The sequence below is a fragment of the Somniosus microcephalus genome, chromosome 3 (assembly GCF_052327205.1).
Source record: "Somniosus microcephalus isolate GS21.2 chromosome 3, FLI_Smic_1.0, whole genome shotgun sequence".
NCBI classification, from domain to species: domain Eukaryota; kingdom Metazoa; phylum Chordata; class Chondrichthyes; order Squaliformes; family Somniosidae; genus Somniosus; species Somniosus microcephalus.
Window position 1 is genome coordinate 17,685,816 of NC_140989.1, and position 27,713 is coordinate 17,713,528.

Genomic DNA, 27,713 nt, shown 5'->3' on the forward strand with positions numbered 1-27,713 from the left:
TGCCAGAGTGGAGTCCAGAGAAGAGGGGGTCAGAAAACATGAGTCTGGAGATGATAAAAAGACATGATGGACGAGGATCTCTGCAGCATTGGGGGTGAGGGCGGGGGAGAGGGGCGTGGGTTTGGAGGTGTGGGTTGGCAGGCACGTTGGGAAACTGGAAGTAGGATCGAGCAGCTCACTGAGGCGGTTTACCATCAGATTCAGCTTGAGCTCACGTCTGGGAAGACCCACCTGACACAGCCCAGCTCCCTGCGAATGGGTGGGTGGTTTGGGGAGACCCAACTGGAGACACAGAATATTCCTAGTTTTGTGGAATGCATGGGATCTTTGGAAGGTGACATACAAGTCTTAGACAACAAATCGTGTCACCATCTCATCTGATAGACCCATCCGGTGTGGACAGGTGTGTGACAGTGGGGAGTGGGAGACTCAACTGGATTTTATGGGACCAAAGAAATCAGTTCCCAGTTTTGTGGAGGACTGAACATCAGTCCTGGGATTGCAGAGTGTTACGCATAATTAACCTGCAATTCACGGTGGCGTAGCAAGATAGGAATACCCGATAGTGAAGAGCAACAGTCAGCAACCTTAAAATCAGAGCCAGGCCATTCAGGGGTGAAGGCAGGAAACACTTCTTCACCCAAAGGCTAGTGGAAACCTAGAACGCTCTCTCCCCAAAAAGCTGTTGAGGCTGGGAGTCAATTGAAAATGTCAAAACTGAGGCGGATAGGTTTTTGTTAGGCAAGGGTGTGAAGGGTTACGGAACCAAGGCTGGTAGATGGAGTTAAGATACAGATCAGCCGTGATCTAATTGAACGGGGGAAACAGGCTCGAGGGGCTGAATGGCCCACTCATGTTCCTATGACTTTAAGACAATTCAAGCATGGCGAGACTTGCACCAACATCGTGCCCAGCGGCTTTGAACTGGGGCTTTCCAATTATTCCGTCCTTTGTTTGCTTGCAAGCCCTCAATTCATGGTGGCATATCTTCAAAAAATCTCCAGAGACTTGAGCACATAAAGCTAGGCTGACACTCCCAGTGCCGTGCTGAGGGAGCGCCACACTGTCGGAGGTACCGTCTTTCAGATGAGACGTTAAACTGAGGCCCCGTCTGCTCTCTCGGGTGGACGTAAAAGATCCCACAACACTATTTCGAAGAAGAGCGGGGGAGTTTCCCCCAGATAACAACAGAAAACGCTGGAAAAACTCAGCAGGCCAGGGCAGCATCCGTGGAGAGAGAAACGGAGTCAACGTTTCAGGTCGAGAACCTTTCGTCAGAACTCTCCCGTGTCCTGGCCGATATTTATCCCTCAATCAACATCACTAAAAACAGATAATTATCACACATTGCTGTTTGTGGGAGCTTTCTACGTGCACATTGGCGTTTCCTACATTACAACAGTGACTACACTTCAAAAAGTACTTCATTGGCTGTAAAGCACTTTGGGACGTCCGGTGGTCGCGAAAGGCACTGTAAAAATGCAAGTCTTTCTTTACTTTTGAAAGTGCAACACAACAGACATCTAGAAGTACCACTTGTTTGGTAAGCACCAACCAACAGCTCCCCACCCCCGCCACCCCCCCACCCCTCAGCCCCCCAAACCAGCTCACACTACAAAGGCAAAGCTTACCTTTTGTTTTAAACGCAAAATTGCAAAACTTGCACATGAAGGGTCGGAGGTCTGTGTGCGTGCGGATGTGCTTCTTCAGCATGCTTGGTTTTTTACAGCGGATTCCACATTCCTCGCAAATGTATTTTCCTCTACCCCGCCCCCTCACATAGACATAGTCTTCGTTGGATTTGTACCTACAAAGAAAATGGAAATTATAAAAGAAGAATTCGAAGCCAAAAAAGACTTATTATAAAAGGCAAATATATATATTCTGGTAAACTGCTCCAGAATCTTAACCGGGAGCGAAAAAAACAGGGAACTGCAGGTCAGTTAGCCTGACGTCAGTCGTCGGGAAAATGCTGGAATCCATTGTTAAGGAAGTGGCATCAAGTCACTTAGAAAATCATAACATGATTAGGCAGATTGGGGTCTAGAACTAGGGTGGCGTAGTCTCAGGATAAGGGGTCGGCCATTCTTTGGAATTCTCTGCCCCAGAGGGCTGTGAATGCTGAGTCTTTTGAGTGTATTCAAGGCTGAGATAGATAGGTTTTTGGACTCTAGGGGAATCAAGGGATTTGGAGATCGGACGGGAAAGTGGAGTTGAGGCCGATGATCAGCCATGATCTTACTGAATGGCAGAGCAGGCTCGAGGGACCATATGGCCTGCTCCTGCTCCTAATTTTTATGTTCTAACTGAAGGCTATAGCCAGCCATTTCACAGTGTGGATCCTTTTTTTAAATTCATTCATGGGATGTGGGCGTCGCTGGCATTTATTGCCCATCCCTAATTGTCCTTGAGAAGGTGGTGGTGAGCCGTCTTCTTGAACCGCTGCAGTCCGTGTGGTGAAGGTGCTCCCACAGTGCTGTTAGGGAGGGAGTTCCAGGATTTTGACCCAGCGACGATGAAGGAACGGCCGATATATTTCCAAGTCAGGATGCTGTGTGACTTGGAGGGGAACTTGGAGGTGGTGGTGTTCCCATGCGCCTGCTACCCTTGTCCTTCTAGCTGGCAGAGGTTGCGGGTTTGGGAGGTGCTGCTGAAGAAGCCTTGGCGAGTTGCTGCAGTGCATCTTGTAGATTGTGCACACTGTTGTCTCTTGTTGCACTGTGTTATATTTGCTGGTTTGGGATAGCGTGGGATCAGGCATTTATGGCAGAACTCTTCCCCGCCGCCTTGAAGGTTGAATAACCTCATACTTGATGTACCATCCGGGAAAATCTTGTACTACTTTCAATGGCTCCCGAAGGGGAGAGGCTGTTCACCTGCTCCGTGTGTGGGTAGGGATTCACTAATTCATCTCCCCCCACACCTGACACACCAGTGAGTTCACACGTGGGGAGAGGCCGTTCACCTGCTCTGTGTGTGGGAAGGGATTCATTAGATCACTGTCCTCCTGAGGTGTGGGAGATGTTTTGCCAGTTGGGAGTCCGTACAGGGACACTACCTCTAAACACTGTGTCAAGTCAGTCAGTAAGTAATCGTGATTTTCAATGCGCAGTCACCTACTGAAAAATTGCGTCCACTTGCTAAATTTGATCAGTATTATCATTTATCCCAAAAAATCATGAAAGTGGCACCAGACTGCAATAAAACAGTTTGGCCAACTTTTTGTCCCTTTTTTGGGGTAATGAGAAAAGCCAAACATCATTTTCTTTCGATAAAAGAATTTGGACAAGATAAATGCCGATATGTTGTGAAAGCAATTCGCTACCCATAGCAACCAGTGCCATTCGCTATCCATAGCAACCAGTGCCATTCCATTCCCATAGCAACTAATGCCATTCATTGCCGAGAGCAACCAGAGCCAATCGCTACCCATAGCAACCAGTGCCACTCGCTGCCCATAGCAACCAGAGCCACTCGCTGCCCATAGCAACCAGTGCCACTCGCTGCCCATAGCAACCAGTGCCACTCGCTGCCCATAGCAACCAGTGCCACTCGCTGCCCATAGCAACCAGTGCCACTCGCTGCCCATAGCAACCAGTGCCACTCGCTGCCCATAGCAACCAGTGCCACTCGCTGCCCATAGCAACCAGTGCCACTCACTGCCCATAACAACCAGTGCCACTCACTGCCCATAGCAACTTGTGCCACTCACTGCCCATAGCAACCAGTGCCACTCACTGCCCATAGCAACCAGTGCCACTCACTGCCCATAGCAACCAGTGCCATTCATTACCCATAGCAACCAGTGCCATTCACTGCCCATAGCAACCAATGCATTTACTACCCATAGCAACCAATGCCAGTCACTACCCATCGCAACCAGTGCCATTCGCTACCCATAGCAACAAATGCCAGTCATTGCCCATAGCAACCAGTGCCATTCACTGCCCATAGCAACCAGTGCCAGTCACTGCCCATAGCAACCAGTGCCATTCACTGCCCATAGCAACCAGTGCCAGTCACTGCCCATAGCAACCAGTGCCATTCACTGCCCATAGCAACCAGTGCCATTCACTACCCATAGCAACCAGTGCCATTCACTGCCCATAGCAACCAGTGCCATTCACTGCCCATAACAACCAATGCCATTCACTACCCATAGCAACCAATGCCAGTCACTACCCATAGCAACCAGTGCCATTCGCTACCCATAGCAACCAGTGCCATTCGCTACCCATAGCAACCAGTGCCACTCACTGCTCATAACAACCACAGCCATTTGCTACCCATAGCAACCAGATTCTCTTGAAAAGTGAAGGCTGAGGTGACCTAATAAGTCTTTAAAATCATGAAAGGTTTTAATAGAGTAGACACAGATGAGAGTGTTTCCACTTGTGGGTAAGAGCAAAATTGGTCCATACTGGCATTTATGCTCCTCACGAGCCTCCTCCCATCCTACTTCATCTAACCCTATCAGGTTATCCTTCTATTCCTTTATCTCTCAAATATTTATCTAGCTTCCCCTTAAATGCATCAACACTATTTGCCTCAACTATTCCCTGTGGTAGCGAGTTCCACATTCTAAGCATTCTTTGGGTAAAGAAATTTCTCCTGAATTCCCTATTAGATTTATTAGTGACTATCTTATATGTATGGTCCCTAGTTTTATTTTATTTTATTGACCCGAGATTGGCAAACAATTTTGGATAGGCAGTGAACCTTGAACTCTGCACCAACATTAAACTTTGTGATTGAGTCACAAAAAAAAAACCCAGAACGCACCACACCCCTCACAGCTTGAGTGGTTGGTGGAGAAATGCACCATCTGGAGTGTGGTATAGTGAAGGGCACAAATCAGGTTGGCTGACATTCGATCCCTGCTCTGTGATTAGGTGAGACGATCGCTGTGGAAATACAACTAGTCTCAGCAGTCTTAGTCAGGGAAAGAAATAGAACCCGAGATGGCTGCCGCTCTCGATTGGTGTCCAGTTAGAAAGAGTGAAAGTCAGGTGGTCAGGACGGGGCTCAGGTATAGGGGGCTGCAAACCATACAGGAGTCGAAGATAGATCTCCAGGACACTCTTGCGAGCAAAAAAAACCCCGGGAGAAAAGCCATGGGATCTTAAAAGTCGTTTTTTGTTTTTTTTAATTTTCTTTGAACACATTTATTTATTAGTTACTAGCTGGAGTGCCCGGCGGTGCCGAGGCTTTTTTGAGGGCATGTTGTTGTTGGAAGAGAGAGCGAGCGACTGGGGGGGAAGAAAGAGCGCGACTGGGGGGGGGGGGGGAAGAGAGAGCGCGACTGGGGGGGGGGGGAGAGAGAGCGCGACTGGGGGGGGGAAGAGAGAGCGCGGCTGGGGGGGGAAGAGAGAGCGCGGCTGGGGGGGAAGAGAGAGCGCGGCTGGGGGGGGAAGAGAGAGCGCGGCTGGGGGGGGAAGAGAGAGCGCGGCTGGGGGGGAGAGAGAGCGCGGCTGGGGGGAAGAGAGAGCGCGGCTGGGGGGAAGAGAGAGCGCGGCTGGGGGGAAGAGGAGAGCGCGGCTGGGGGGAAGAGAGCGCGCGGCTGGGGGGGAAGAGAGAGCGCGGCTGGGGGGGAGAGAGCGCGCGGCTGGGGGGGAGAGAGAGCGCGACTGGGGGGGAGAGAGAGCGCGACTGGGGGGAGGAGAGAGAGCGCGACTGGGGGGGGAGAGAGAGCGCGACTGGGGGGAAGAGAGAGCGCGACTGGGGGGAAGAGAGAGCGCGACTGGGGGGAAGAGAGAGCGCGACTGGGGGGAAGAGAGAGCGCGACTGGGGGGAAGAGAGAGCGCGACTGGGGGGGAAGAGAGGAGAGCGCGACTGGGGGGAAGAGAGAGCGCGACTGGGGGGAAGAGAGAGCGCGACTGGGGGGAAGAGAGAGCGCGACTGGGGGGAAGAGAGAGCGCGACTGGGGGGAAGAGAGAGCGCGACTTGGGGGGAAGAGAGAGCGCGACTGGGGGGGAAGAGAGAGCGCGACTGGGGGGAAGAGAGAGAGCGCGACTGGGGGGAAGAGAGAGCGCGACTGGGGGGGAAGAGAGAGCGCGACTGGGGGGAAGAGAGAGCGCGACTGGGGGGAAGAGAGAGCGCGACTGGGGGGAAGAGAGAGCGCGACTGGGGGGAAGAGGAGAGCGCGACTGGGGGGAAGAGAGAGCGACTGGGGGGAAGAGAGAGCGCGACTGGGGGGAAGATGAGAGCGCGATCTGGGGGGAAGAGAGAGCGCGACTGGGGGAAGAAGAGAGCGCGACTGGGGGGAAGAGAGCGCGACTGGGGGAAAGAGAGCGCGACTGGGGGGAAGAGAGAGCGCGACTGGGGGGAAGAGAGAGCGCGACTGGGGGGAAAGAGAGCGCGACTGGGGGAAAAGAGAGCGCGACTGGGGGAAAAGAGAGCGCGACTGGGGGAAAAGAGAGCGCGACTGGGGGAAAAGAGAGCGCGACTGGGGGAAAAGAGAGCGCGACTGGGGGAAAGAGAGCGCGACTGGGGGAAAAGAGAGCGCGACTGGGGGAAAAGAGAGCGCGACTGGGGGAAAAGAGAGCGCGACTGGGGGAAAAGAGAGCGCGACTGGGGGAAAAGAGAGCGCGACTGGGGGAAAAGAGAGCGCGACTGGGGGGAAGAGAGCGCGACTGGGGGAAGGAGCGCGACTGGGGGGAAGAGAGAGCGCGAACTGGGGGCAAGAGAGCGCGACTGGGGGCAAGAGAGCGCGACTGGGGGCAAGAGAGCGCGACTGGGGGCAAGAGAGCGCGACTGGGGCAAGAGAGCGCGACTGGGGGCAAGAGAGCGCGACTGGGGGCAAGAGAGCGCGACTGGGGGCAAGAGAGCGCGACTGGGGCAAGAGAGCGCGACTGGGGGCAAGAAGAGCGCGACTGGGGGCAAGAGAGCGCGACTGGGGGCAAGAGAGCGCGACTGGGGGCAAGAGAGCGCGACTGGGGCAAGAGAGCGCGACTGGGGGCAAGAGAGCGCGACTGGGGGCAAGAGAGCGCGACTGGGGGCAAGAGAGCGCGACTGGGGGCAAGAGAGCGCGACTGGGGGCAAGAGAGCGCGACTGGGGGCAAGAGAGCGCGACTGGGGGCAAGAGAGCGCGACTGGGGGGCAAGAGAGCGCGACTGGGGGCAAGAGAGCGCGACTGGGGGCAAGAGAGCGCGACTGGGGGCAAGAGAGCGCGACTGGGGGCAAGAGAGCCGCGACTGGGGGCAAGAGAGCGCGACTGGGGGCAAGAGAGCGCGACTGGGGGCAAGAGAGAACGCGACGGGGGGAAGAGAGAGCGCGGACTGGGGGAAGAGAGAGCGCGACTGGGGGCAAGAGAGAGCGCGACTGGGGGCAAGAGAGAGCGCGACTGGGGGCAAGAGAGAGCGCGACTGGGGGCAAGAGAGAGCGCGACTGGGGGCAAGAGAGAGCGCGACTGGGGGCAAGAGAGAGCGCGACTGGGGGCAGAGAGAGCGCGACTGGGGCAAGAGAGAGCGCGACTGGGGGGCAAGAGAGAGCGCGACTGGGGGGCAAGAGAGAGCGCGACTGGGGGCAAGAGAGAGCGCGACTGGGGGCAAGAGAGAGCGCGACTGGGGCAAGAGAGAGCGCGACTGGGGGCAAGAGAGGAGCGCGACTGGGGGCAAGAGAGAGCGCGACTGGGGGCAAGAGAGAGCGCGACTGGGGGCAAGAGAGAGCGCGACTGGAGCAAGAGAGAGCGCGACTGGGGGCAAGAGAGAGCGCGACTGGGGGCAAGAGAGAGCGCGACTGGGGGCAAGAGAGAGCGCGACTGGGGGCAAGAGAGAGCGCGACTGGGGGCAAGAGAGAGCGCGACTGGGGGCAAGAGAGAGCGCGAACTGGGGGCAGAGAGAGCGCGACTGGGGGCAAGAGAGAGCGCGACTGGGGGCAAGAGAGAGCGCGACTGGGGGCAAGAGAGAGCGCGACTGGGGGCAAGAGAGAGCGCGACTGGGGGCAAGAGAGAGCGCGACTGGGGGCAAGAGAGAGCGCGACTGGGGGCAAGAGAGAGCGCGACTAGGGGGCAAGAGAGAGCGCGACTGGGGGCAAGAGAGAGCGCGACTGGGGGCAAGAGAGAGCGCGACTGGGGGCAAGAGAGAGCGCGACTGGGGGCAAGAGAGAGCGCGACTGGGGGCAAGAGAGAGCGCGACTGGGGGCAAGAGAGAGCGCGACTGGGGGCAAGAGAGAGCGCGACTGGGGGCAAGAGAGAAGCGCGACTGGGGGCAAGAGAGAGCGCGACTGGGGCAAGAGAGAGCGCGACTGGGGGCAAGAGAGAGCGCGACTGGGGGCAAGAGAGAGCGCGACTGGGGGCAAGAGAGAGCGCGACTGGGGGCAAGAGAGGAGCGCGACTGGGGGCAAGAGAGAGCGCGACTGGGGGCAAGAGAGAGCGCGACTGGGGGCAAGAGAGAGCGCGACGGGGGGAAGAGAGAGAGCGACTGGGGGAAGAGAGAGAGCGACTGGGGGGAAGAGAGAGAGCGACTGGGGGGAAGAGAGAGAGCGACTGGGGGGAAGAGAGAGAGCGACTGGGGGGGAAGAGATGAGAGCGACTGGGGGGAAGAGAGAGAGCGACTGGGGGGAAGAGAGGGAGCGACTGGGGGGAAGAGAGGGAGCGACTGGGGGGAAGAGAGGGAGCGACTGGGGGGAAGAGAGGGAGCGACTGGGGGGAAGAGAGGAGCGACTTGGGGGGAAGAGAGGGAGCGACTGGGGGGAAGAGAGGGAGCGACTGGGGGGAGAGAGGGAGCGAACTGGGGGGAAGAGAGGGAGCGACTGGGGGGAAGGGCGGGGGTAGGGGGGAGGGGAGAGGAAGGGGAGGGGAGGGGAAGGGGGGGAGGGGAGAGGGGAAGGGGGGTGGAGGGGAGGCGGGCTGGAGGGGGGAGGGGGGGTGGAGGGGGAGGGGGAGGGGGGTGGGGGGGAAAGGGGGGGGTGGGAAGGGTGTGGGGGGGGAAGGGTGGGGGAAGGAGGGGGGAGGGGGGGAAGGGAGAAAGGGAGGGGGGGAGAAAGGGAGGTGGGGAGAAAGGGAGTGGGGGAGCCAGCAGACCCTCTCCCCTCTGCCGGCGATGGCTCCGCAGAGCTCCGTGCCGCCCCACGCACTGACATGGCCCAGCCGAGCGCAGCGCCCCGAACAGCCTGAGCCCCGCCCTCCCGAGCCCCGCCCCACGCCCTCCCGAGCCCCGGCTTCAAGACCGCCGATTGCGGCTGGGCCTGCGCTGGAGCCAAGCCCCAGGAACGGGCGTGAGCCGGCTTGAGGCTGAGAGAGGGCCGGGCCCGGTTGCCTGGGTAACCCTTCCCCCCCTTCCCGCTCTCCCGAGCACCGGCCTCCCGAGCCCCGCCCTCCCGAGCCCCGCCCTCCCAAGCACCGGCCCCCCGCCCGAGCCGCGGGGGGGGGGGGCGGGGAAGGAGAGAGAGAGCCGACGCTCCTCCGGTCGATGTGTTGCGGGCCGACCCCTGATGAGCGCCCGATCAGCTGAGCCCGAGCCCCGCGGTGACCGCAACTCACCTCCCGCTAGGCTCCCTCCCGCCCTGCCAGCCTTTACCAAAATGGCGGCGATGGCTACGCTCGGCCCAGTCCCGCGCCGCCAGCCTTTACAAAGATGGCGACGATCGCGGGGCGGGCCCAGCAGGAGGGGCGGTGCCTAGCTTGGGCGTGGCTGGGCAACAGAGGCCCAGGCTTCCAGGCCTGCAAAAACGGTGAAAGGTAGGAAAATTATAGAGGTTAGAGAAAAGATTTACAAATTAATTAACTTTTTTTTTTTAAAAACAATTTGTGTTTTAAAAGCAACTTTTTTTTTGCTGGAAATCTAGATTTGAAAAGAAACACGCAGAATGTGCGAAAAAAAAATAAACTTACGAATCAAGATGGCTGACACTCACCTCAGTTCAGAATGATAAGGCCCGCCCACACACGCACCGATTGGTCAACTGTCAGGTCACTGAACTGTAGGATTGGTCAATCGTCACGTCACTCAACTCTAGGATGGCCCGCCCACACACGCAATGAACCCGCCCCCACTCGATGCTAATGAGCGGATAATGAGCGGAATTTTGAACGTTTTTTGGATACCGTCGGCACAAATTTTGTCTGACCAAAAAGTAAATATGCCTATGAGAGTCCCCTAATGATAAGCTTTCTTTTGATATAACATATGTGTAGGTACGCTCTATAACTTTTGATTGTATAGCCGGACAGAGAGACAGAGAGACAGACAGACAGACAGAGAGACATACTGTTTTATACATATAGATAAAAATATCGGAAAGAGGGAGGGAGGGGGAAAGAAAGAAAGGCTGTTTGATTGACAGTCAAGGATCATCCAATCGGGGAAATGAAGAATCTGCTCGCTTTCCGATTGGCCGTGGGTAGGCGGGGCGCCACAAGATGGACATGCCGGGCGACCAATGGCAGGAGTGTGGGGGCAGGGCGGTTGGAGACAGGAGGTCATGTGACGACACGCATGACCTCTGCTGGGGCAGGGGGGGGAAAGCCTAGGACAAGGGGACATAACCTTAAAATCAGAGCCAGGCCAGCAGCAGAGAAGTTAGGAAATACTTCTTCACACCAAGGGTGGTAGAAGTGTGGAAAACTCTCCCACATAAAGCAGTAGATGCTGGGGGTCAATTAATAACTTTAAATCTGAGAGCGATGGATTTCTGCTAGACAAAGGCATAAAAGGATATGGAGCCAAGGCAGGTGGATGGAGTTAAGATGCAGATCACCCATGATCTCGTTGAAAGGGGTCACAGTCTAAGGATAAGGGGTAAGCCATTTAGGACTGAGATGAGGAGGAATTTCTTCATGAGTGGTGAATCTGGAATTCTCTACCACAGAAGACAGTTGAGGCCAATTAATTAAATATATTCAAGAAGGAGTTAGATATATTTCTTAAGGCTAAGGGGATCAAGGGATATGGGGAGAAAGCAGGGACAGGGTACTTAATTTGGATGATCAGCCATGATCGCATTGAATGGCGGAGCAGGCTCGAGGGGCCGAATGGCCTACTCCTGCTCCTATCTTCTATGTTTCTATGGAAGAGGCTCGAGGGGCTGAATGGCCTCCTCCTGTTCCTACAGCACCTCCAGGAATACATCCAACCAGAGTTGGCAACCGTACATGACTGCGACGAACTCCCGAGGACCGAACAGTCTGCCGCATCTCACTGTGTGAATCTCGGGGGGGCGGGCAGGTGTGGGGTGTGCGGGGGGGGATGTAACACTTTAGGTTTTAATTCATTGAATATGGAACTTAACCTCATTGCAAGAAGCACCTGCACAAGCAGCTCGCAAACCAGCCGTTTGTCACATTTTGAGACAATTCAGCATTCAGTAGTTAAACACACTGCCCTTTACCTTAACCTTTGCTTGCAGGAACCTGGCTGAGGTACAAGTGCTCGGCACAGCTCTTGCTACCTGTCACTTGGTTACTCTGTTATTTTTTTCTCATAAACAGTGGCTGATGTTATGGAACAGTTGCAGGCGCCAAGTGCGAACACTTGTGAACATGGTGTGTGTGCGCGCGCTCTCGTGTGCACGTGTTTGTGTGCGTGAGAGGATTTGAGCCCAGAAGCTGCACACACACACACACACCCAGCGAGCCAAATCACACCACCCCCCCCTCCCCAATCACACCCCATTGAAACTGATGAGTCTGCCTCGCTATGCAACTATTGCTATATATAGCAGCACACGTGGGCAGATAAAATATCATGATACAACGCTTCATGTATGTCAACTGCCAAGCTCAATGACATCATGACTGCATTCAACATTTAGTCTTCCTCCCTCAGTCGAGATAGCTGAACCTCACTATTAAAAGCCCCTCCAACAAACCAGAGCCAAGATCCCCCCCACCCCACCATCAATTCTTGTGACTGCACACAAGCTGCCACATCAGCTAAGATCTGTTTCACTGCAGTAATGCAAAGAGGTTCATAGAGTTTATACTGAAGACCTAAGATCAATGCAATTTTTCTTTTGTCTTTCTATCGTATACAGGCTGGCACATAGCCAGAGGTTTGTCACAGGGCAGTGTCACAGCGAGGGGTCCAGGTGTATCGCTCCCAGTCCTCGCTGTGTGTTATCCTGCACACAATATAAACTGCCTGAATCCCACGCTGTGACACTGTCCTGTGACACGCTCCTCGCTGTGATCCTGCCCTGTGACACACCCTTCGCTGTGACACTGCCCTGTGACACACCCCTCGCTGTGACACTGTTCTGTGACACACCCCTTGCTGTGTTATCCTGTACACAATACAAACCATCATCTGAACCTTCGCTGTGACGCACCCTTCGCTGTGACACTGTCCTGTGACACACCCTTCGCTGTGACACTGCCCTGTGACACACCCCTCGCTGTGTGTTATCCTGCACACAATACAAACCATCTGAACCCTTCGCTGTGACACTGCCCTGTGACACACTCCTCGCTGTGACCCTGCCCTGTGACACACCCTTCGCTGTGACCCTGCCCTGTGACACACCCTTCGCTGTGACACTACCCTGTGACACACCCCTCGCTGTGTGTTATCCTGCACACAATACAATAACCATCTGAACCCTTCGCTGTGACCCTGCCCTGTGACACACCATTCGCTGTGACACTGCTCTGTGACACACCCTTCGCTGTGACCCTGCCCTGTGACACACCCTTCGCTGTGACACTGCTGTGACACACCCCTCGTTGTGACACTACCCTGTGACACACCCCTCGCTGTGTGTTATCCTGCACACAATACAATAACCATCTGAACCCTTCGCTGTGACCCTGCCCTGTGACACACCATTCGCTGTGACACTGCTCTGTGACACACCCTTCGCTGTGACACTGCCCTGTGATACACTCCTCGCTGTGACCCTGCCCTGTGACACACCCTTCGCTGTGATCCTGCCCTGTGACACACCCTTCGCTGTGACACTGCTCTGTGACACACCCTTCACTGTGACACACCCTTCGTTGTGACACTGCTGTGACACACTCCTCGCTGTGACACTGCCCTGTGACACGCTCCTCGCTGTGACCCTGCCCTGTGACACTGCCCTGTGACACACCCCTTGTTGTGACACTGCCCTATGACACACCCCTCGCTGTGACACTGCTCTGTGACACACCCCTCGCTGTGTGTTATCCTGCACACAATACAAACCATCTGAACCCTTCGCTGTGACACTGCTCTGTGACATACCCTTTGTGTGACACTGCCCTGTGACACACCCCTCATTGTGACACTGCCCTGTGACACACCCCTCGTTGTGTGTTATCCTGCACACAATACAAACTGTCTGAACCCTTCGCTGTGACACTGCTCTGTGACATACCCTTTGTGTGACACTGCCCTGTGACACACCCCTCATTGTGACACTGCCCTGTGACACACTCCTCGCTGTGTGTTATCCTGCACACAATACAAACCATCTGAACCCTTCAATGAGTCAGTGCCCTGTGACACACAGCAAGGAATGAATCAAATTCAACTCCACGTGCAAGCCATCACCCAAAGGCCAGAATCAGGACGGCACTGGTGGACACCTGGGAGCAGGTTGCTAGCATATCTTTTTGGCCAGAGATAGAGATCACCAGGAGATCCAAAAATAGATGAAAATATTGGAGGGGGAGAAAGAGGAAACACAGGGGAAACATATTAGGATTCTGTCAGGTTATGGTGCCAACATTTTAGCGCTGTTGAACTTTACAAAAATCAGGACCAAGTGATTCAAAAAGTATTGAAAAACTCTAAATGTGAGAAGTTAGTATACAAGGTAATAAAACTCTTACAAATTCTAAACAGATATAGAGTAGAGATATATATTTTATGTTCTGTGGGATGTTTACCCTCCATCGAAGATTTTGATCCTCGTGGGCTCAATTAGCTTGGTTGGATGGTCTTTATTGACACACATCTCCATCTTTTCCCTCTCCTTTTCAAAACTTCCTGCTGCTTTTCTTCCAGCCCCATCGCTATCCCGCTGGGAAGATTCGTACCATTTAATCTGCAAAAGACAGATGGCATTTTGTTATTTTTTTTTCTCTCGCCGAGCTCAGATATAAAGTTTTAACCCTTCCGAGGTCCACACCTTTCTCCACAGACAGTGGGGCTAAGAGCCAGGGAGAGAATGTGAATTCTCCAATTAGGAATCAGAGAGGCCGAGAGCACAGAAGGAGGCCATTCAGCCCATCGTGCCAGCACCGGCTCTTTGAACGAACTATTCGATTAATCCCTCTTTCCCCATAGCCCTCCATTTTTTCCCCCCTTAAAGTATTTATCCAATTCTCTCTTCAACAATATTTTTGAATCTGATTCCAGATCATAACAACTCGCTCTGTAAAAAAAACTCTCCTCATCGCCCCTCTGTTTTTTTTTTCCCCAATTAAATCTGTGCCCTCTGGTTACCGACCCTTCTGGAAACAGTTTCTCCTTATTTAATCTATTAAAACCCTTCGTGATTTTGAACATCTCTATTAAATCTCCCCTTAACCTTCTCTGCTCTAAGGAGAACAAGATCAGTTTGTCCAGTCTCTCCATGTAACTGAAGTCCCTCATCCCTGGTATTATTCTAGTAAACCTCCTCTACGCCCTCTCCAAGACCTTGACATCCTTCCTAAAGTGTGGAGCCCAGAATTGGACACAATACTCCAAGTGGGGCCTAATCCAGGGAGACATATATGCAGAAACATAGAAGATAGGAGCAGGAGTAGGCCATTCGGCCCCTCGAGCCTGCTCCGCCATTCAATGCGATCATGGCTGATCATCCAAATTCAGTACCCGGTCCCTGATTTCTCCCCATACCCCTTGATCCCTTTAGCCGTAAGAAATATATCCAACTCCTTCTTGAATATATTTAATGAATTGGCCTCTACTGCCTACTGTGGTAGAGAATTCCACAGGTTCACCACTCTCTGGGTGAAGAAATTCCTCCTCATTTCTGTCCTAAATGGCTTACCCCTTATCCTTAGACGGTGACCCCTGGTTCTGGACTCCCCGACCATCGGGAACATCCTTCCTGCATCTAGTCTGTCCAGTCCTGTTAGAATTTTATAAGTTTCGATGAGATCCCCTCTCATTCTTCTAAACTCCAGCGAGTATAAGCCCAATCGACCCAATCTCTCCTCATACGTCATTCCTGCCATCCCAGGTATCAGCCTGGTGAATCTTCGCTGAACTCCCTCCATGGCAAGAACATCCTTCCTCAGGTAAGGCGACCAAAACTGCACACAATACTCAAGGTGTGGTCTCACCAAGGCCCTGTACAACTGCAGCAAGACATCCTTGTTCCTGTACTCGAACCCTCTCACTATGAAGGCCGACATACCATTTGCCTTCTTAACCGCCTGCTGCACCTGAATGCTTACCATATATATATATATATAATATAGTTTAGCTTAGCTTCCATGCTTTTGTACTCTGTTTATAAAGCCAAGGATCCCATGTGCTTTTTTAAACGGCCTTCTCAGCTTGTCCTGCCAACTTCAATGATTTGTGGTCATCCACCCCCAAGTCTCTTTGATCCTGCACCCCTTTAAAATTGATTTTTTTTTTAATCCATGGGGATTTCTTACCTGAGCTAATCTTTGCTTCCAAGTGCTGGAGGCTACAAGCTTTCCGGAACTGGGCCAGCTAACTGCGGACATGATGTAGATCTCTCTGCTCGTCTTCTGCTTGGAGCGCAGGAGGGCCAAGGCGACTTTGGTGGCGGTCCCAGGTGGATTGGGGTTGTACGAGCTGATGCACCACGTGGCGTACAGGGAGGATTTGGGGGCCGGTTGCCGAGCGTGGTTGGGCTTGGTGTAGTTCAGGAAGCACCAGCTGACGCTGGTGGACGTGCGGAGGCTGGGGAACTGCAGGAACTGCTGAAGGTCAGCCACGTCCGTCAGGAGGATGGTGCCCCCAACCACCGTCCCGCCTTGGCTGGCGGGCACCTGGACCAGCATGCTGATGGGGAACTTCTGGACCTGCTGGGTGTGAGCGTCTGAGGTGGCTTCGCCGGGCGATGGTGGAGCTCTCTGGGAGCTTTCGCCGTCAACGCTGTCCAGCGATTCCATGTCGCTGCACCGGCTCGAAAACGGGCGCTCCTCGGACGGAATGGACTCCAGCGTCTGAATGCCGTGCCGGGGCCTGAAGTCTTGCGAAGAGGAGGAGGAGGAGGAAGAGGAGGAAGATGATGATGGGGAAGACCGTCCTTCTTTCAGCTCGGTAGTACAGTGCTGCCGCACCAGTTGCGGTTTCGCCGGTTTGGGGGCGCTCTGTGCCATCGTGGCCGTCGAGACATTTGACTCCTGAAGGCTCAACTTCTCCAGCATCTGCCCGCAGATCTTCTCCTCCTTGATCCGCTTCTGCTGCTTGGTTTCCATGAAGAGTTCCAAGCTGCTGGCCGGCGAGAGCATGCGCTTGCTCCCGCCGATGGACGAGGAGGAGTCGGTGCTGGCCAGGTTCAGGCTCAGCGGCACGGAGGCTTCGACCCTGCCCGCCAGCGAGGGGGGAAGCCTCCACTGTGGATACTGCAGCAGGCCCCGCTGCTGAGCCGCCAACGCGTGTGCCAGTTCCTGGCCCATCCCCTGCATGGCTGTGGTGCTCACCAGCGTCCCCTTGGGCAGGTAGTCCTCCACCTTGCAGATGACGATGGCGTGGCCGGTGGTGGGCGCGCGGGAGCCCGAGACGTGGGAGACGCTGGTGTACATGACGCTCCCGTACGAGGGCACGTTGGCCTGGATCCTAACGGGCACCAGCAGCGAGGGCGAGGGTTGCACGGTCCCCACGCCGGCCACCAGCCCGGGGGCATGCGGCGCCGGGCCGTTTGCGGAGCCGCGGTCCGGCTGGAGTTTCACCCGGCAGTTGGGGGAATGCTGCGGGGAGACGCGGGGCGAGTGGTCCATGTCCCTCGAGCCCGTCCGGCCCTGGAGCCTCCATTCGGCGGGATGACCCTGGTGGGCCACGTAAGGTTCGGGCCCCGCGCTCGGATTGGCCGGGTGCGGGATGCCTGGCGGGAACAGAGGGCGCTGGGCGGCGTAAAGGTCGGAGGTTGCCGGCTCCGCTCCCCCGGGAGCCGAATGCAGACGCCCGGACACCGGGATCGGAGGCTCAGCCGGAGGATGTCCCAGGAAGTAGGGCACCTGCTGGTGGTGCTGGTGGTGGAGGTAGTGCTGCCACGGCTGGTGGAGGTCTGGCTGCTGCACGGCGTCACTGGGCGACGGGCAAGCCACAGACCTGTAAGCTGCCTTGCGCCCGTCATCCGGCGCCACCGGAGATGGCGAGCGGTGGCGCGGGCTGTGGGTGTTGAGCGGGCACCCCTGGGCAACTTGCATCTGCTCCACCGGCTCCTGGCCCAGCTCCAGCTGGGTGCTTTCCGAATACTGGCTGAGGGATGCCTGGCGCACCAGGAAACACCTCCTCCTCTCTTTGGCGATGGGCGACGGGGCTCGCGGCGGGCAAGGGCCTCCCGACAGGCTTCCGTAATCGAAGGATTTGCTGCGCGCCTCTGCCACCTCCATGTAGGGCTGGCACGGCGCCTGCTCGGAGGCGGAACGCCGCATCTCCTTCTGCTGGTGACTGAGCAGGCCCAGCGGGCTGATCCCGTAGGGCACCGTCAGGTACTCTGCCGCCTTGCCGAAGTCCTCCACTTTGGCGGTGGCCGCGGGTTTCATGCCCTCCTCCCGCTCCAACGACAGTGAGAAGCTCGAGCTGTGGGACCAGTTGCTTTCTTGGCTGGGGCTCCGGGACAGAGTGCCGGACTCGAAGCTGGACTCCCCGGACGAGTACTCCAGGTCCGCCAGCCGCAGCCGCTTCTTCTTGGGCGGCAGCTTCTCTGCCGGCAGCTGGGAGAGCGTCTCGCTGCGTTGCGGCCACTGGAACTCCTCGGCCATTTTCTCCTGCTCCTTCAGCGGCGCCTCCCGCTCCTTCTCGGGCTTGTCGGGTTCCTCGGTGACGCGGATCTCGGGCACCTGGATGTTGTGCTGGCGGACGAGTTTGGGCTGCAGCTGGGGCTGGGGCGGCAGCGAGGCGGGCAGGCCGGCCGACTGATGCTCGGCCGCCTCCGGCTGCGGGCTCTCCTGGCCCAGCGAGGGCTCTGCGCCGGCGGCGGCGGGGGCGTCGCATGACATGGAGTGCTGCACGGGGAGAAGCTCCATCGACTCCGATCGCTCGAACGAGCTCGGCCTGCTCAGGGAATTGGTGTGCTGTATGACCGAGATTTCGTTTCCAACAATCCTGCGGCAGACGTCTGCTGCGTGCTTGCCTTGTGGTGAACTAGGCCAGGCCTCGGCTGAACTAAGGGTGTCCTCCAGTCCGTGAGCCTCCCTGTCTTCCCCTTTGCTGAGGTTCTCGGCTGCACTGCCTCCAGGGGGTATGAGCGATTTACACCCTTCCGTGCCCCTCAAAGGGCTGTGAAGGCTTGACGCGATCATGGTCGATACAGAGACGGTTCTGGAGACAGGTTCTTGGTCAAGAGATGCGCACTCTGTTTTGGAGTCACCCATCGAGGCCAGCGATGTGGTGGAACCACCATATGGACTGCCGTAGTCGCCGGGAAGATCTTCCTCGTCTCCGACACTCTTTTCTTTCCTTCTTTTTCTGAAGGGTAAGTTCTCTAGCCCTTGGCCAGACTTGTAGTGCATGATCTGCGAGTGCACCCCATATTCAGGGCAACTTTCGCCAGCAGATTTGAGGACCATGGTCTTTACTCTGGGCGCGTGAGGCTGCGAGCAGTAGAACTTTCTGTGGGCTTCAAAGTTGTCCCATATTTGGTACTTGATTCCGCATATCTCGCACTCATACACCGAGCCTTTTCCTTTCTGCGCTTTCCTCGCCAGGGTCGAGAGGTCTGCCTCGCCGGTCTCCTCCCCCTCCCCCTCCTCCGACTTGGGGGTCACCGCATGAGCGTTCTTCAGGAGGCCATACCCCTGCTCCAGGCCGTCAGAGGAGCAACCCGCCAGCGGGTGCCCCTCGATCCCGGAGAATAACTCGATGGCGGTCTGCCTCTTCAGCATGCGTTGGTGCGGCAGCACCACCGAACCGGAGTGAAATACGTCGTCAGAACCGGTCATCCGCTCGTCAAAGGAGTGGCTCCCTCTCAGCACCTGAGGGACGCCGAGCCCATTCCCCGAAGATATGGGCATCGAGTTGCTTCTGATTAGTGGTGCACTGTCGGACATGTCTGAAGGGACGGCCAGAAGTGCCTTCTCAGCTGACATTAGGGACTCGCCGATATTACCATGTAGGGAGCCAACACAGTATGTTTTTGCCTCGCTCCCAGGAGGTCCCATCAGCAGTGGATGTTTTTGCAATTCGTTACTGTCTCCTCGACACAAGGAAAACTTCCTGGGCTTGACAGTGTTCAGCTGACTCGGGTCAACCAACACTTCATTGTGCGTGATCAGCTGAATGATGTGTTCCTCGATTAACTTCTCGATGTCTGGTTTGGAGCTAGAGATTGGTGCCGAACTGGCCTTGTCTTTGAAGCCCATCATCAGGTGAGGCTCCTGGGTCGCCACGTTAACGGCCAGAGATCTCGGAGCGAGTCTTGCAAACTTCCCGAATATGATTTCTGCGTACGACTTGACGTTCGTGTTGGGCGGGCTGATCTGTTGCTCTGCACTTTCCGAGCGGGAGAAATAGCCAGAGTCTGTGCTCCCCTTACTGTGGGGGCTTAAAAGGTTCAGGGACTGCTCACTGTCCTGCCCTCTCTTCTCACTCAACCTTAGTGCAAGTCTTTGCTTGATAGTGTGCGGTCCGCCATATTTCCAAACCATACCCGGACTTTGGGAGGGTTCGGTTTTGATGAACGGTGGACTTTCGGTTTGAGTCTGAATTCCGCCTTTTGGGACAATCAAAATGGGCACTTGTATCGGCCCAACCGAAGGCTCCTCGCTGAACACATCGGAGTCCGAGCTGTATTTCTGACTGCTCTTGCTCATCATGTGTCGGTCGGCTTTGGGCAAGCGGCAGGGAATGAATTTCACGTCCTCGGTTATATCGGACGCTGCCGCCGCCGCCACCGCGCTCAAGGGCGACCCCCTGTCGACACAGATCTCCTCATCCGTGTCCGTGCTTTCGTCGCCCTCGGAGTGGAGCTCCGGCTCCTCGCCGGTCCCCGCCGGCTCGGCGTCCGAGCGGCACGCGGCCTCCGCCTCCGCCACGGACACCAGGCCGGCTTTGATGGCGTGGGCGTGGGACTTCCGGTGCTTGTACAGGTTGCTCTTGGTCTTGAAGGAGAAGCCGCAGGGGGCGCACGGGTAGGGCCGCTCACCGGTGTGCGAGCGGATGTGCTTCTTCAGCACGCTGGGCTTGGCGCAGGCCCGGCCGCAGTACTGGCAGATGTGCTTGCCGGGCTTCTTGGGCTTCTTCTCCTTCCGCAGCGCCTCGTCCCGCTGGCCCAGGAGCGACTGGGGATAGTGCCGGTAGCCGGGCAGGAGAGGGGCCGCTGGCTTCTTGCCGAGCGCCGCTCCGGCGTGATGGGAGCGGGGCTGGAGGGGGAGGAAAGCCTCCGGCGGCGCGGCCTCCAGTTGGCTGGTAAACGGCCAGGGGCGCCCATCGGCGCCTGTCTCCGGGGTGGAAGCGGGTGGGTAGCTGGGAGGCCCGGCCTGGCGGGGGTAATGCGGGAAGGAGGGGGCATAGCGGTAGGGGCCGCTCAGAAGGTGGTGGTGTTGGTGCGGGCGGTGCTGCTGCTGCGGAGCAGCCTCGGTGGGGACCTGAAGCTTTGGCGGATAGTAAGGCTGCATGGGCCCCGTGCCGCCAGCCTGCGCAGCGTCCGGCGCCCGTCTCTGTCCCACCTGATCAGTAAAAGTGCCGGAATGCATGAGGGACAGAGTTCCTCGATCCCTGCCGTCTTGACCGGCAGGGCTGGTGTCCTTAGCGGTGCTCAGCATTGTGCGTTTAGGCTCCATTTCTTTCAGGGGGGTGGTAAGTGCCAGATTGCCAGCACCTTGCGGAGGCACATCAACTGCATCTAAAGCCGTGCGTGATGGAGTCCCGACGCTGCCATTTGTCAAGAGGTGCTAGCGTGGGCAGAAACTGTCGCTGGGTCTGCTCTGTGAGGTCGCTTCGGAAGGACTTTAACGAACATCAAACTGAAATGCAATTAGAGGGCTTGTCACTCACAAAGTTCCCTTCATTGGACGTTGTGTGTTTTCTTCCCTCTCCAACCAAAGTGCGTGGCAAGTTTAAGCGGACAACTTCAAACTATTTTTCTCGCTGCGTGGGCAGCAGACCTGCCGAACATCTTTACTTTGAATTGTTCTGTCTTTTCCATTATAAAACCGCGTTACTTTCAGTCGGCACGGGCCAGTGCAGACGCCGTTCCCTTTTTTCTCCGTTCCCGTAACATCACGAAATCGTGGATTGCACAGAAATCCGGAAAGGCTCCACCTCTTCGGTCCGGCTTTGCGAATTCCTTCCCCTCTCGGTCTCCCGGCGAACGACGCCTTTCACCCCAAGCTTCCTTCAGGAGTTGTCAGGAGGGTTTTTTTTTTATTTTAATGGCTTCCTGCAAAGACAAAGAGAAACACCGGCATCAGCTGTGGTGCACTGGTAGCACTTTCGCCTCCGATTCATGAAGGTGGTGAGTTCAAGTCCCGTCTACCTCAGAAGGTGGTGGAGGCCAATTCATTAAATATATTCAAGAAGGAGTTGGATATATTTCTTAAGGCTAAAGGGATCAAGGGATATGGGGAGAAGGCAGGGACAGAGGTACTGAATTTGGATGATCAGCCATGATTTCATTGAATGGCGGAGCGGGGCCGAATGGCCTACTCCTGCTCCTATCTTCTATGTTTCTATGTCTCCAGCGATTGAACACAAACATCTAGGCTGACACTCCAGTTTAGTGATGTTGGCTGAGGGATATAAATATATATTTTTTTTAAACTTAAAAATAATTTCTTTTTTTTGGTTCGCTGGGTGTCTGATATGCAGGGACACTAATCAACATGGGCGCCACATTTTAGTAAGGGCATAAGAATTAGGAGCGGGAGTAGGCCATACGGCCCCTCGAGCCTGCGCCGCCATTCAATAAGATCATGGCTCATTGAAACATATAAGATTCTGAGGGGGATTGACAGGGTAGATGCTGAGAGGTTGTTTCCCCTGGTTGGAGAGTCTAGAACTAGGGGGCAGAGTCTCAGGATAAGGGGTCGGCCATTTATGACCGAGCTGAGGAGGAATCTCTTCACTCAGAGGGTGGTGAATCTTTGGAATCCTCTACCCCAGGGGGCTGTGAATGCTCAGTCTTTGAGTATATTCAAGGCTGAGACAGATAGATTTTTGGACTCTAGGGGAATCAAGGGATATGGAGATCGGACGGGAAAGTGGAGTTGAGGTCAAAGATCAGCCATGATCTTATTGAATGGTGGAGCAGGCTCGAGGGGCCGAATGGCCGACTCCTGCTCCTAATTCTTATGTTCTTATGGCTGACCTTCGACCTTAACTCCACCTTCCTGCCCGATCTCCATATCCCTTGATTCCCCTAGAGTCAAAAAATCTATCAATCTCAGCCTTGAATATACCCAACGACTCAGCATCCACAGCCCTTTGGGGTAGAGAATGCCAAAGATTAAAGCTATAGAGAACATACCGTGTCGATTTCACCCGGATGATGCCAGGGAAGGGGGAGCTAGGGATATAAGGAGAGAGTTGAGGTCCTGGCTGAGAGGTGATTTGATAGAGGTTTTAAAAATTATGAAGGGTTTTGATTACGGAAAGACTATTTCCTCTACTTTGGGAGGCAGTGACGAGCAGGTCAGTAATTTAAAATGATTACTAAGACTGTGAGGAGAGTGGTCCGGAGAAATCTCTTTACGCAGGGGGTGGATCGAACACGGAATGTTCTGCCACAGGGAGTGGCAGAGGCAGAGACCATCGCATCTTTTAAGGGAAAATTATTTAAATATTTGAAGCAGAGGAAGATGCCGATCTATGGGGAGGGTGTGGGCAGTGGGATTAGTTTTGGATTGGTCTCACAAAGAGCTGGCATTGACACAATTGGCAGAATTGTCTTCTTCAGAGCTGAAGATATCTGTGGTCCTACCATGGGCAAAAGCCTCCAACCCCTAAGAAATCCTTTTAAGTTGAGAGTGTGCATGTGTGTGTGTGCGTATGTGTGTCTTTATATGTTCATATGTGTGCATGCGTGTGCATGTTTGTATTGTGTGCAATGTGTGTTTGTGTATGTGCTTGTATGTGTGTATAGGTGCGTATACTCTCGACCTGCGGGAACACATCTTACTTACCCAAGTCTAGAAAAGTTAGCCTTAGGTAGACAAGAGCCCAAGGTTTAGGGACCCCAAATGTGAGCGAGGCTATTTAAAAACAAACTGGGATACGTTGGGCTTTAGAGTAGGGTATGTTGTCCATTTATTCTCTTCACTAACAGTAACCAATACAAAACATGGCCCTGTCTCAGAAAAAAAATCAGGGATTCTGACCCTTACCCTCACTAAGATAAAGGACCACAGGCGATCACTGTGTGGTGTTGCACAGAAATGCTCTTGCTGTCCACACAGTGAGGAGGATAGTGATAGACTTCAAGAAGCCATAGACAGGCTGGTGGCATGGGCGGACACATGGCGGATGAAATTTCATGTAGAACAGTGCGAAGTGATACATATTGGTAGGAAGACCAAGGAGAGGCAATATAAACTAAAGGGTACAATTCTAAAGGGGGTGCACGAACAGAGAGACCTGGGGTTATATGTGCACAAATCGTCGAAGGTGGCAGGGCAGGTTGAGAAAGCAGTTAAAAAAAGCTTACGATATACTGGGCTTCATAAATAGAGGCATAGAGTACAAAAGCAAGGAAGTTATGATGAATCTTTATAAAACACTGGTTTGGCCTCAACTGGAGTATTGTGTCCAATTCTGGGCACCGCACTTTAGGAAGGATGTGAAGGCCTTAGAGAGGGTGCAGAAAAGACTTACGAGAATGGTTCCAGGGATGAGGGACTTCAGTTACGTGGATAGATTAGAGAAGCTGGGGTTGATCTCCTTAGAGCAGAGAAGGTTGAGAGGAAATTTGATAGAGGTGTTCAAAATCATGAGGGGTCTGGACAGAGTAGATAGAGAGAAACTGTTCCCATTGGCGGAAGGGTCGAGGACCAGAGGACACAGATTTAAGGTGATTGGCAGAAGAAACAAAGGCGACATGAGGAAAATCTTTTTTACTCAGCAAGTGGTTATGATCTGGAATTCACTGCCTGAAAGGGTGGTGGAGGCAGACTCAATCATGGCTTTCAAAAGGGAATTGGATAAGTACCTGAAGGAAAAAAATTTGCAGGGCTACGGGGAAAGGGCGGGGGAGTGGGACTAGCTGAAGTGCTCTTGCAGAGAGCCGGCACGGGCTCGACGGGCCGAATGACCTCCTTCTGTGCTGTAACCATTCTAAGATTCTATGATTCTACAGGGTTTCTAAGAGACTATGGGTCTGGGTGTTGTTTATCTTCTCTCGTTCTCCACCTCCCCCACTTTTCCATTACACAGCTGGCAAACTCCTGCACCTTTAGCAGCCAAATGACAGGATATAAAATACTGACTTTCTGCAGTTCATGTGCTGAAACTCAAGCCAACCTCATTCAACCTCTGAACACTATGTAGAGAAGGGTACGACCCGCCCGAAACAAAAAGCAAAAAGAATGACAGATACTGGAAAACTGAAAGCAAACCAGAAGCTAATCGAAACACTCAGCGGGTCAGTCAATAGCTAAAGAGGTGCTATGCTGGAGCAGATTATGAGATGTGCAGTATGTCTGCGTTGCCACATTCTCGACAAGATATTGATGAGCTCTGGATTCTAAACTGGTCCAAGGTTACATGTAGGGAGTTTGAAAAAACTGGCATTTATAGAAGGCAATTTAAGTTGTGAAACAGGCCAAAACGCAAAAATCTAGGCTGACACTCCAGTGCAGTGCTGAGGGAGTGCTGCACTGTCAGAGGTGCCGTCTTTCGGATGAGACGTTAAACCGAGGCCCCGTCTGCCCTCTCAGGGGGACGTAAAAGATCCATACCAATAGGATAAATACCAACATGGACAGGTTGGCCTGAATGGCCCGTTTCCTTGTTGTTTCCTGCAGTATAGTCATTGGACCAGGCTGCTAAGAGATGGACACAATTTTAGAATGGTTACAGCACAGGAGGCCATTCGACCCGTCGAGCTAATGCCGGCTCTCTGCAAGAGCACTTCAGCTAGTCCCACTCCCCCGCCCTTTCCCCGTAGCCCTGCAAATTTTCTTCCTTCAAGTACTTATCCAACTCCCTTTTGAAAGCCACGATTGAATCTGCCTCCATCATCCTTTCAGGCAGCGCATTCCAGATCCTAACCACTCGCTGCGGAAATAGTTTTTCCTCATGTCGCCTTTGGTTCTTTTGCCAATCACCTTAAATCTGTGTCCTCTGGTTCTCGACCCTTCCACCAATGGGAACAGTTTCTCTCTATCTACTCTGCCTAGACCCCTCATGATTTTGAACACCTCTATCAAATCTCCTTTCAACCTTCTCTGCTCTAAGGAGAACCACCCCAGCTTCTCCAGTCTATCCACGTAACTGAAGTCCCTCATCCCTGGAACCATTCTCATAAATCTTTTCTGCAGAATCTTTTTTTGTAGTGGAGCGTGAAGAAATGGCAAATACACTAAGTACTCTGTCTCATTTTTCATGCAGGTAGCTATTGGCATTGTAGAACCACTAGACGTGAGTGTTGAACTGTTAGAATTGCTACAAAATACAAAAAGATATTAATAAACTTGCAGAATTGGTGTGTAATTAGCAAATGAATTTCAATATAGCTAAGTGTGAGGTGGTGCACTTTGGTAGGAAGAATGAGGTCACATACTTCTTGGAAAATCAGTGTCTAAATGGGGTAGGAAGAGCAAAGGGATCTGGGGGTACAGATACACAAATCACTAAAAGTAGAGGCACAAGTAAATGAGGCCATAAAAAAAAGCAAATCAAGCACTGGGGTTAATTTCTAGAGGGCTAGAATTGAAAAGCAGAGAAGTTATGTTAAACTTGTATAGCTTTGCGGAACACCTCCATTCAGTCCGTAAGGGTGACCCTAGCTTCCGGTCGCCTGTCACTTTAATTCTCCGCTCCACTCCCACTCTGATCTCTCTGTCCTCGGCCTCTTACACTGTTCCAATGAAACTCAATGTGAGCTCGAGGAACAGCACCTCATCTTTCGATTAGGCACTTTACAGCCTTCTGGACTCAACATCGAGTTCAACAACTTCAGATCATAACCACTGCCCCTATCCTTTTCTTTCCTTTTTTTTCTCTCTCTCACACGGCAGCTGTCGATCATTATGCCATTGCCATTTAGAGTCCTCTTTTGTTCCTTAACTTGCCCCATTACCATCTCCTTTTGCCTTGCACCATCGTCCCTTTTGTCTCTTAATCTCTCCCGCCTTCCATCCTATCACAGACCTTCCCTTTTGTTCTTCCCACCCCCCCTTTCCCTGCCCCAACACTTGCTTAAAAACCTGTTCCATCTCTATAACTTTTTCCAGTTCTGACGAAGGGTCATCGACCTGAAACGTTAACTCTGTTTCTCTCTCCACAGATGCTGCCGGACCTGCTGAGTATTTCCAGCATTTTCGGTTTTTATTTCAGATGTCCAGCATCCGCAGTATTTTGCTTTGGTATAGAACCTTGTTAGACGAACCTTGTTAGACCACGCTTGGGAGTACTGTGAACATTTCTGGTCTCCATTTTATAAACAGCATTGATGCATTTAAGAGGAAGCGAGATAAGCATGTGAGGGACAAAGGAATAGAATGATATGTTGATAGGATGAGATGAAGAGGATGAGATGAGCTCAGGTGGGGCATAAACATTGGCATAGACCAGATGGGCCGAATGTCCTGTTTCTCTGCTGTGGGCTCGATGTAAATCTATGTTAATGTAATTTCTATGTAAGGCTCTGCCACTGATGGCAGAGTGGAGGAAAGAAAAAAAAGACTTGCATTTATATAGCGCCTTTCACGACCATCGGACGTCCCAAAGCACTGTGATAATGACCAGATAATCTGTTTTGTAGTGATATTGATTGAGGGATAAATATTGGCCCCAGGACACCGGGGATAACTCCCCTGGTCCTCTTCGAAATAGTGACCATGGGATCTTTTACATCCACCCGAGAGGGCAGACAGGGCCTCGGTTTAACGTCTCACCCAAAAGACAGCACCTCCGACAGTGCGGCACTCCCTCAGCACTGCACTGGGAGTGTCAGCCTAGATTTTTGTGCTCAAGTCTCTGGAGTGGGACTTGAACCCACAACCTTCTGACTCAGAGGCGAGGCTGCTGAGCCACTGGCTGACACTAAGGAAGGGGATGTTCATTATACCAAGGTTGGAAAGGTGGAATGCGCAGACAGGGATGGAGGAGGTTGCAGAGGGAGGGTGAGACATGGGGGTGGGGGGGGGGGGATTAATTTTGACTTTTTGCAATAGTGTAAAGCGGGCATCGTAAATCAGCAGCTGGCGAGTTCACCTCAGTGGAAATATGAATGGGGAGAGGTTTATACAGGCTGCCGATTCGCTATCACCATTTCACACTATCGCACAGTGTCAAAATGACCCCCGCGGAGCCATTTGAAGACACGGACAAGGGTTTTAAAAATTGATGCACAAGGAGATACGGAGCCAATGAAGGATAGCAGGGAGTGGAGCTGGGTTTGGTGTTGACATTGGATGTGACGGCCAAATTCTGGTTGACTGGAGCTTGGGAAGCTGTAGAGAGGGCTTTAAACTAATTAGTGGG

The 27,713-nt window shown here is 53.9% G+C and overlaps 1 protein-coding gene across 4 annotated transcripts in view; it reads right to left on the minus strand.

Moving 5' to 3' along the window:
• Positions 1-27,713, minus strand: part of hivep2a (HIVEP zinc finger 2a) — a 276,998-nt gene that overhangs the window by 14,832 nt on the left and 234,453 nt on the right. For all 4 annotated transcript variants that reach the window (XM_085979233.1, XM_085979230.1, XM_085979231.1 and 1 more), the window contains 3 exons: positions 15,536-21,453; positions 13,811-13,968; positions 1,632-1,807 (listed from right to left, as the gene is read on the minus strand). In XM_085979233.1, coding sequence (XP_085835359.1) covers positions 1,632-1,807; positions 13,811-13,968; positions 15,536-20,854 — 5,653 coding nt within the window. In that variant the 5' untranslated portion in view covers positions 20,855-21,453. The remainder of the gene's footprint in view (positions 1-1,631; positions 1,808-13,810; positions 13,969-15,535; positions 21,454-27,713) is intronic.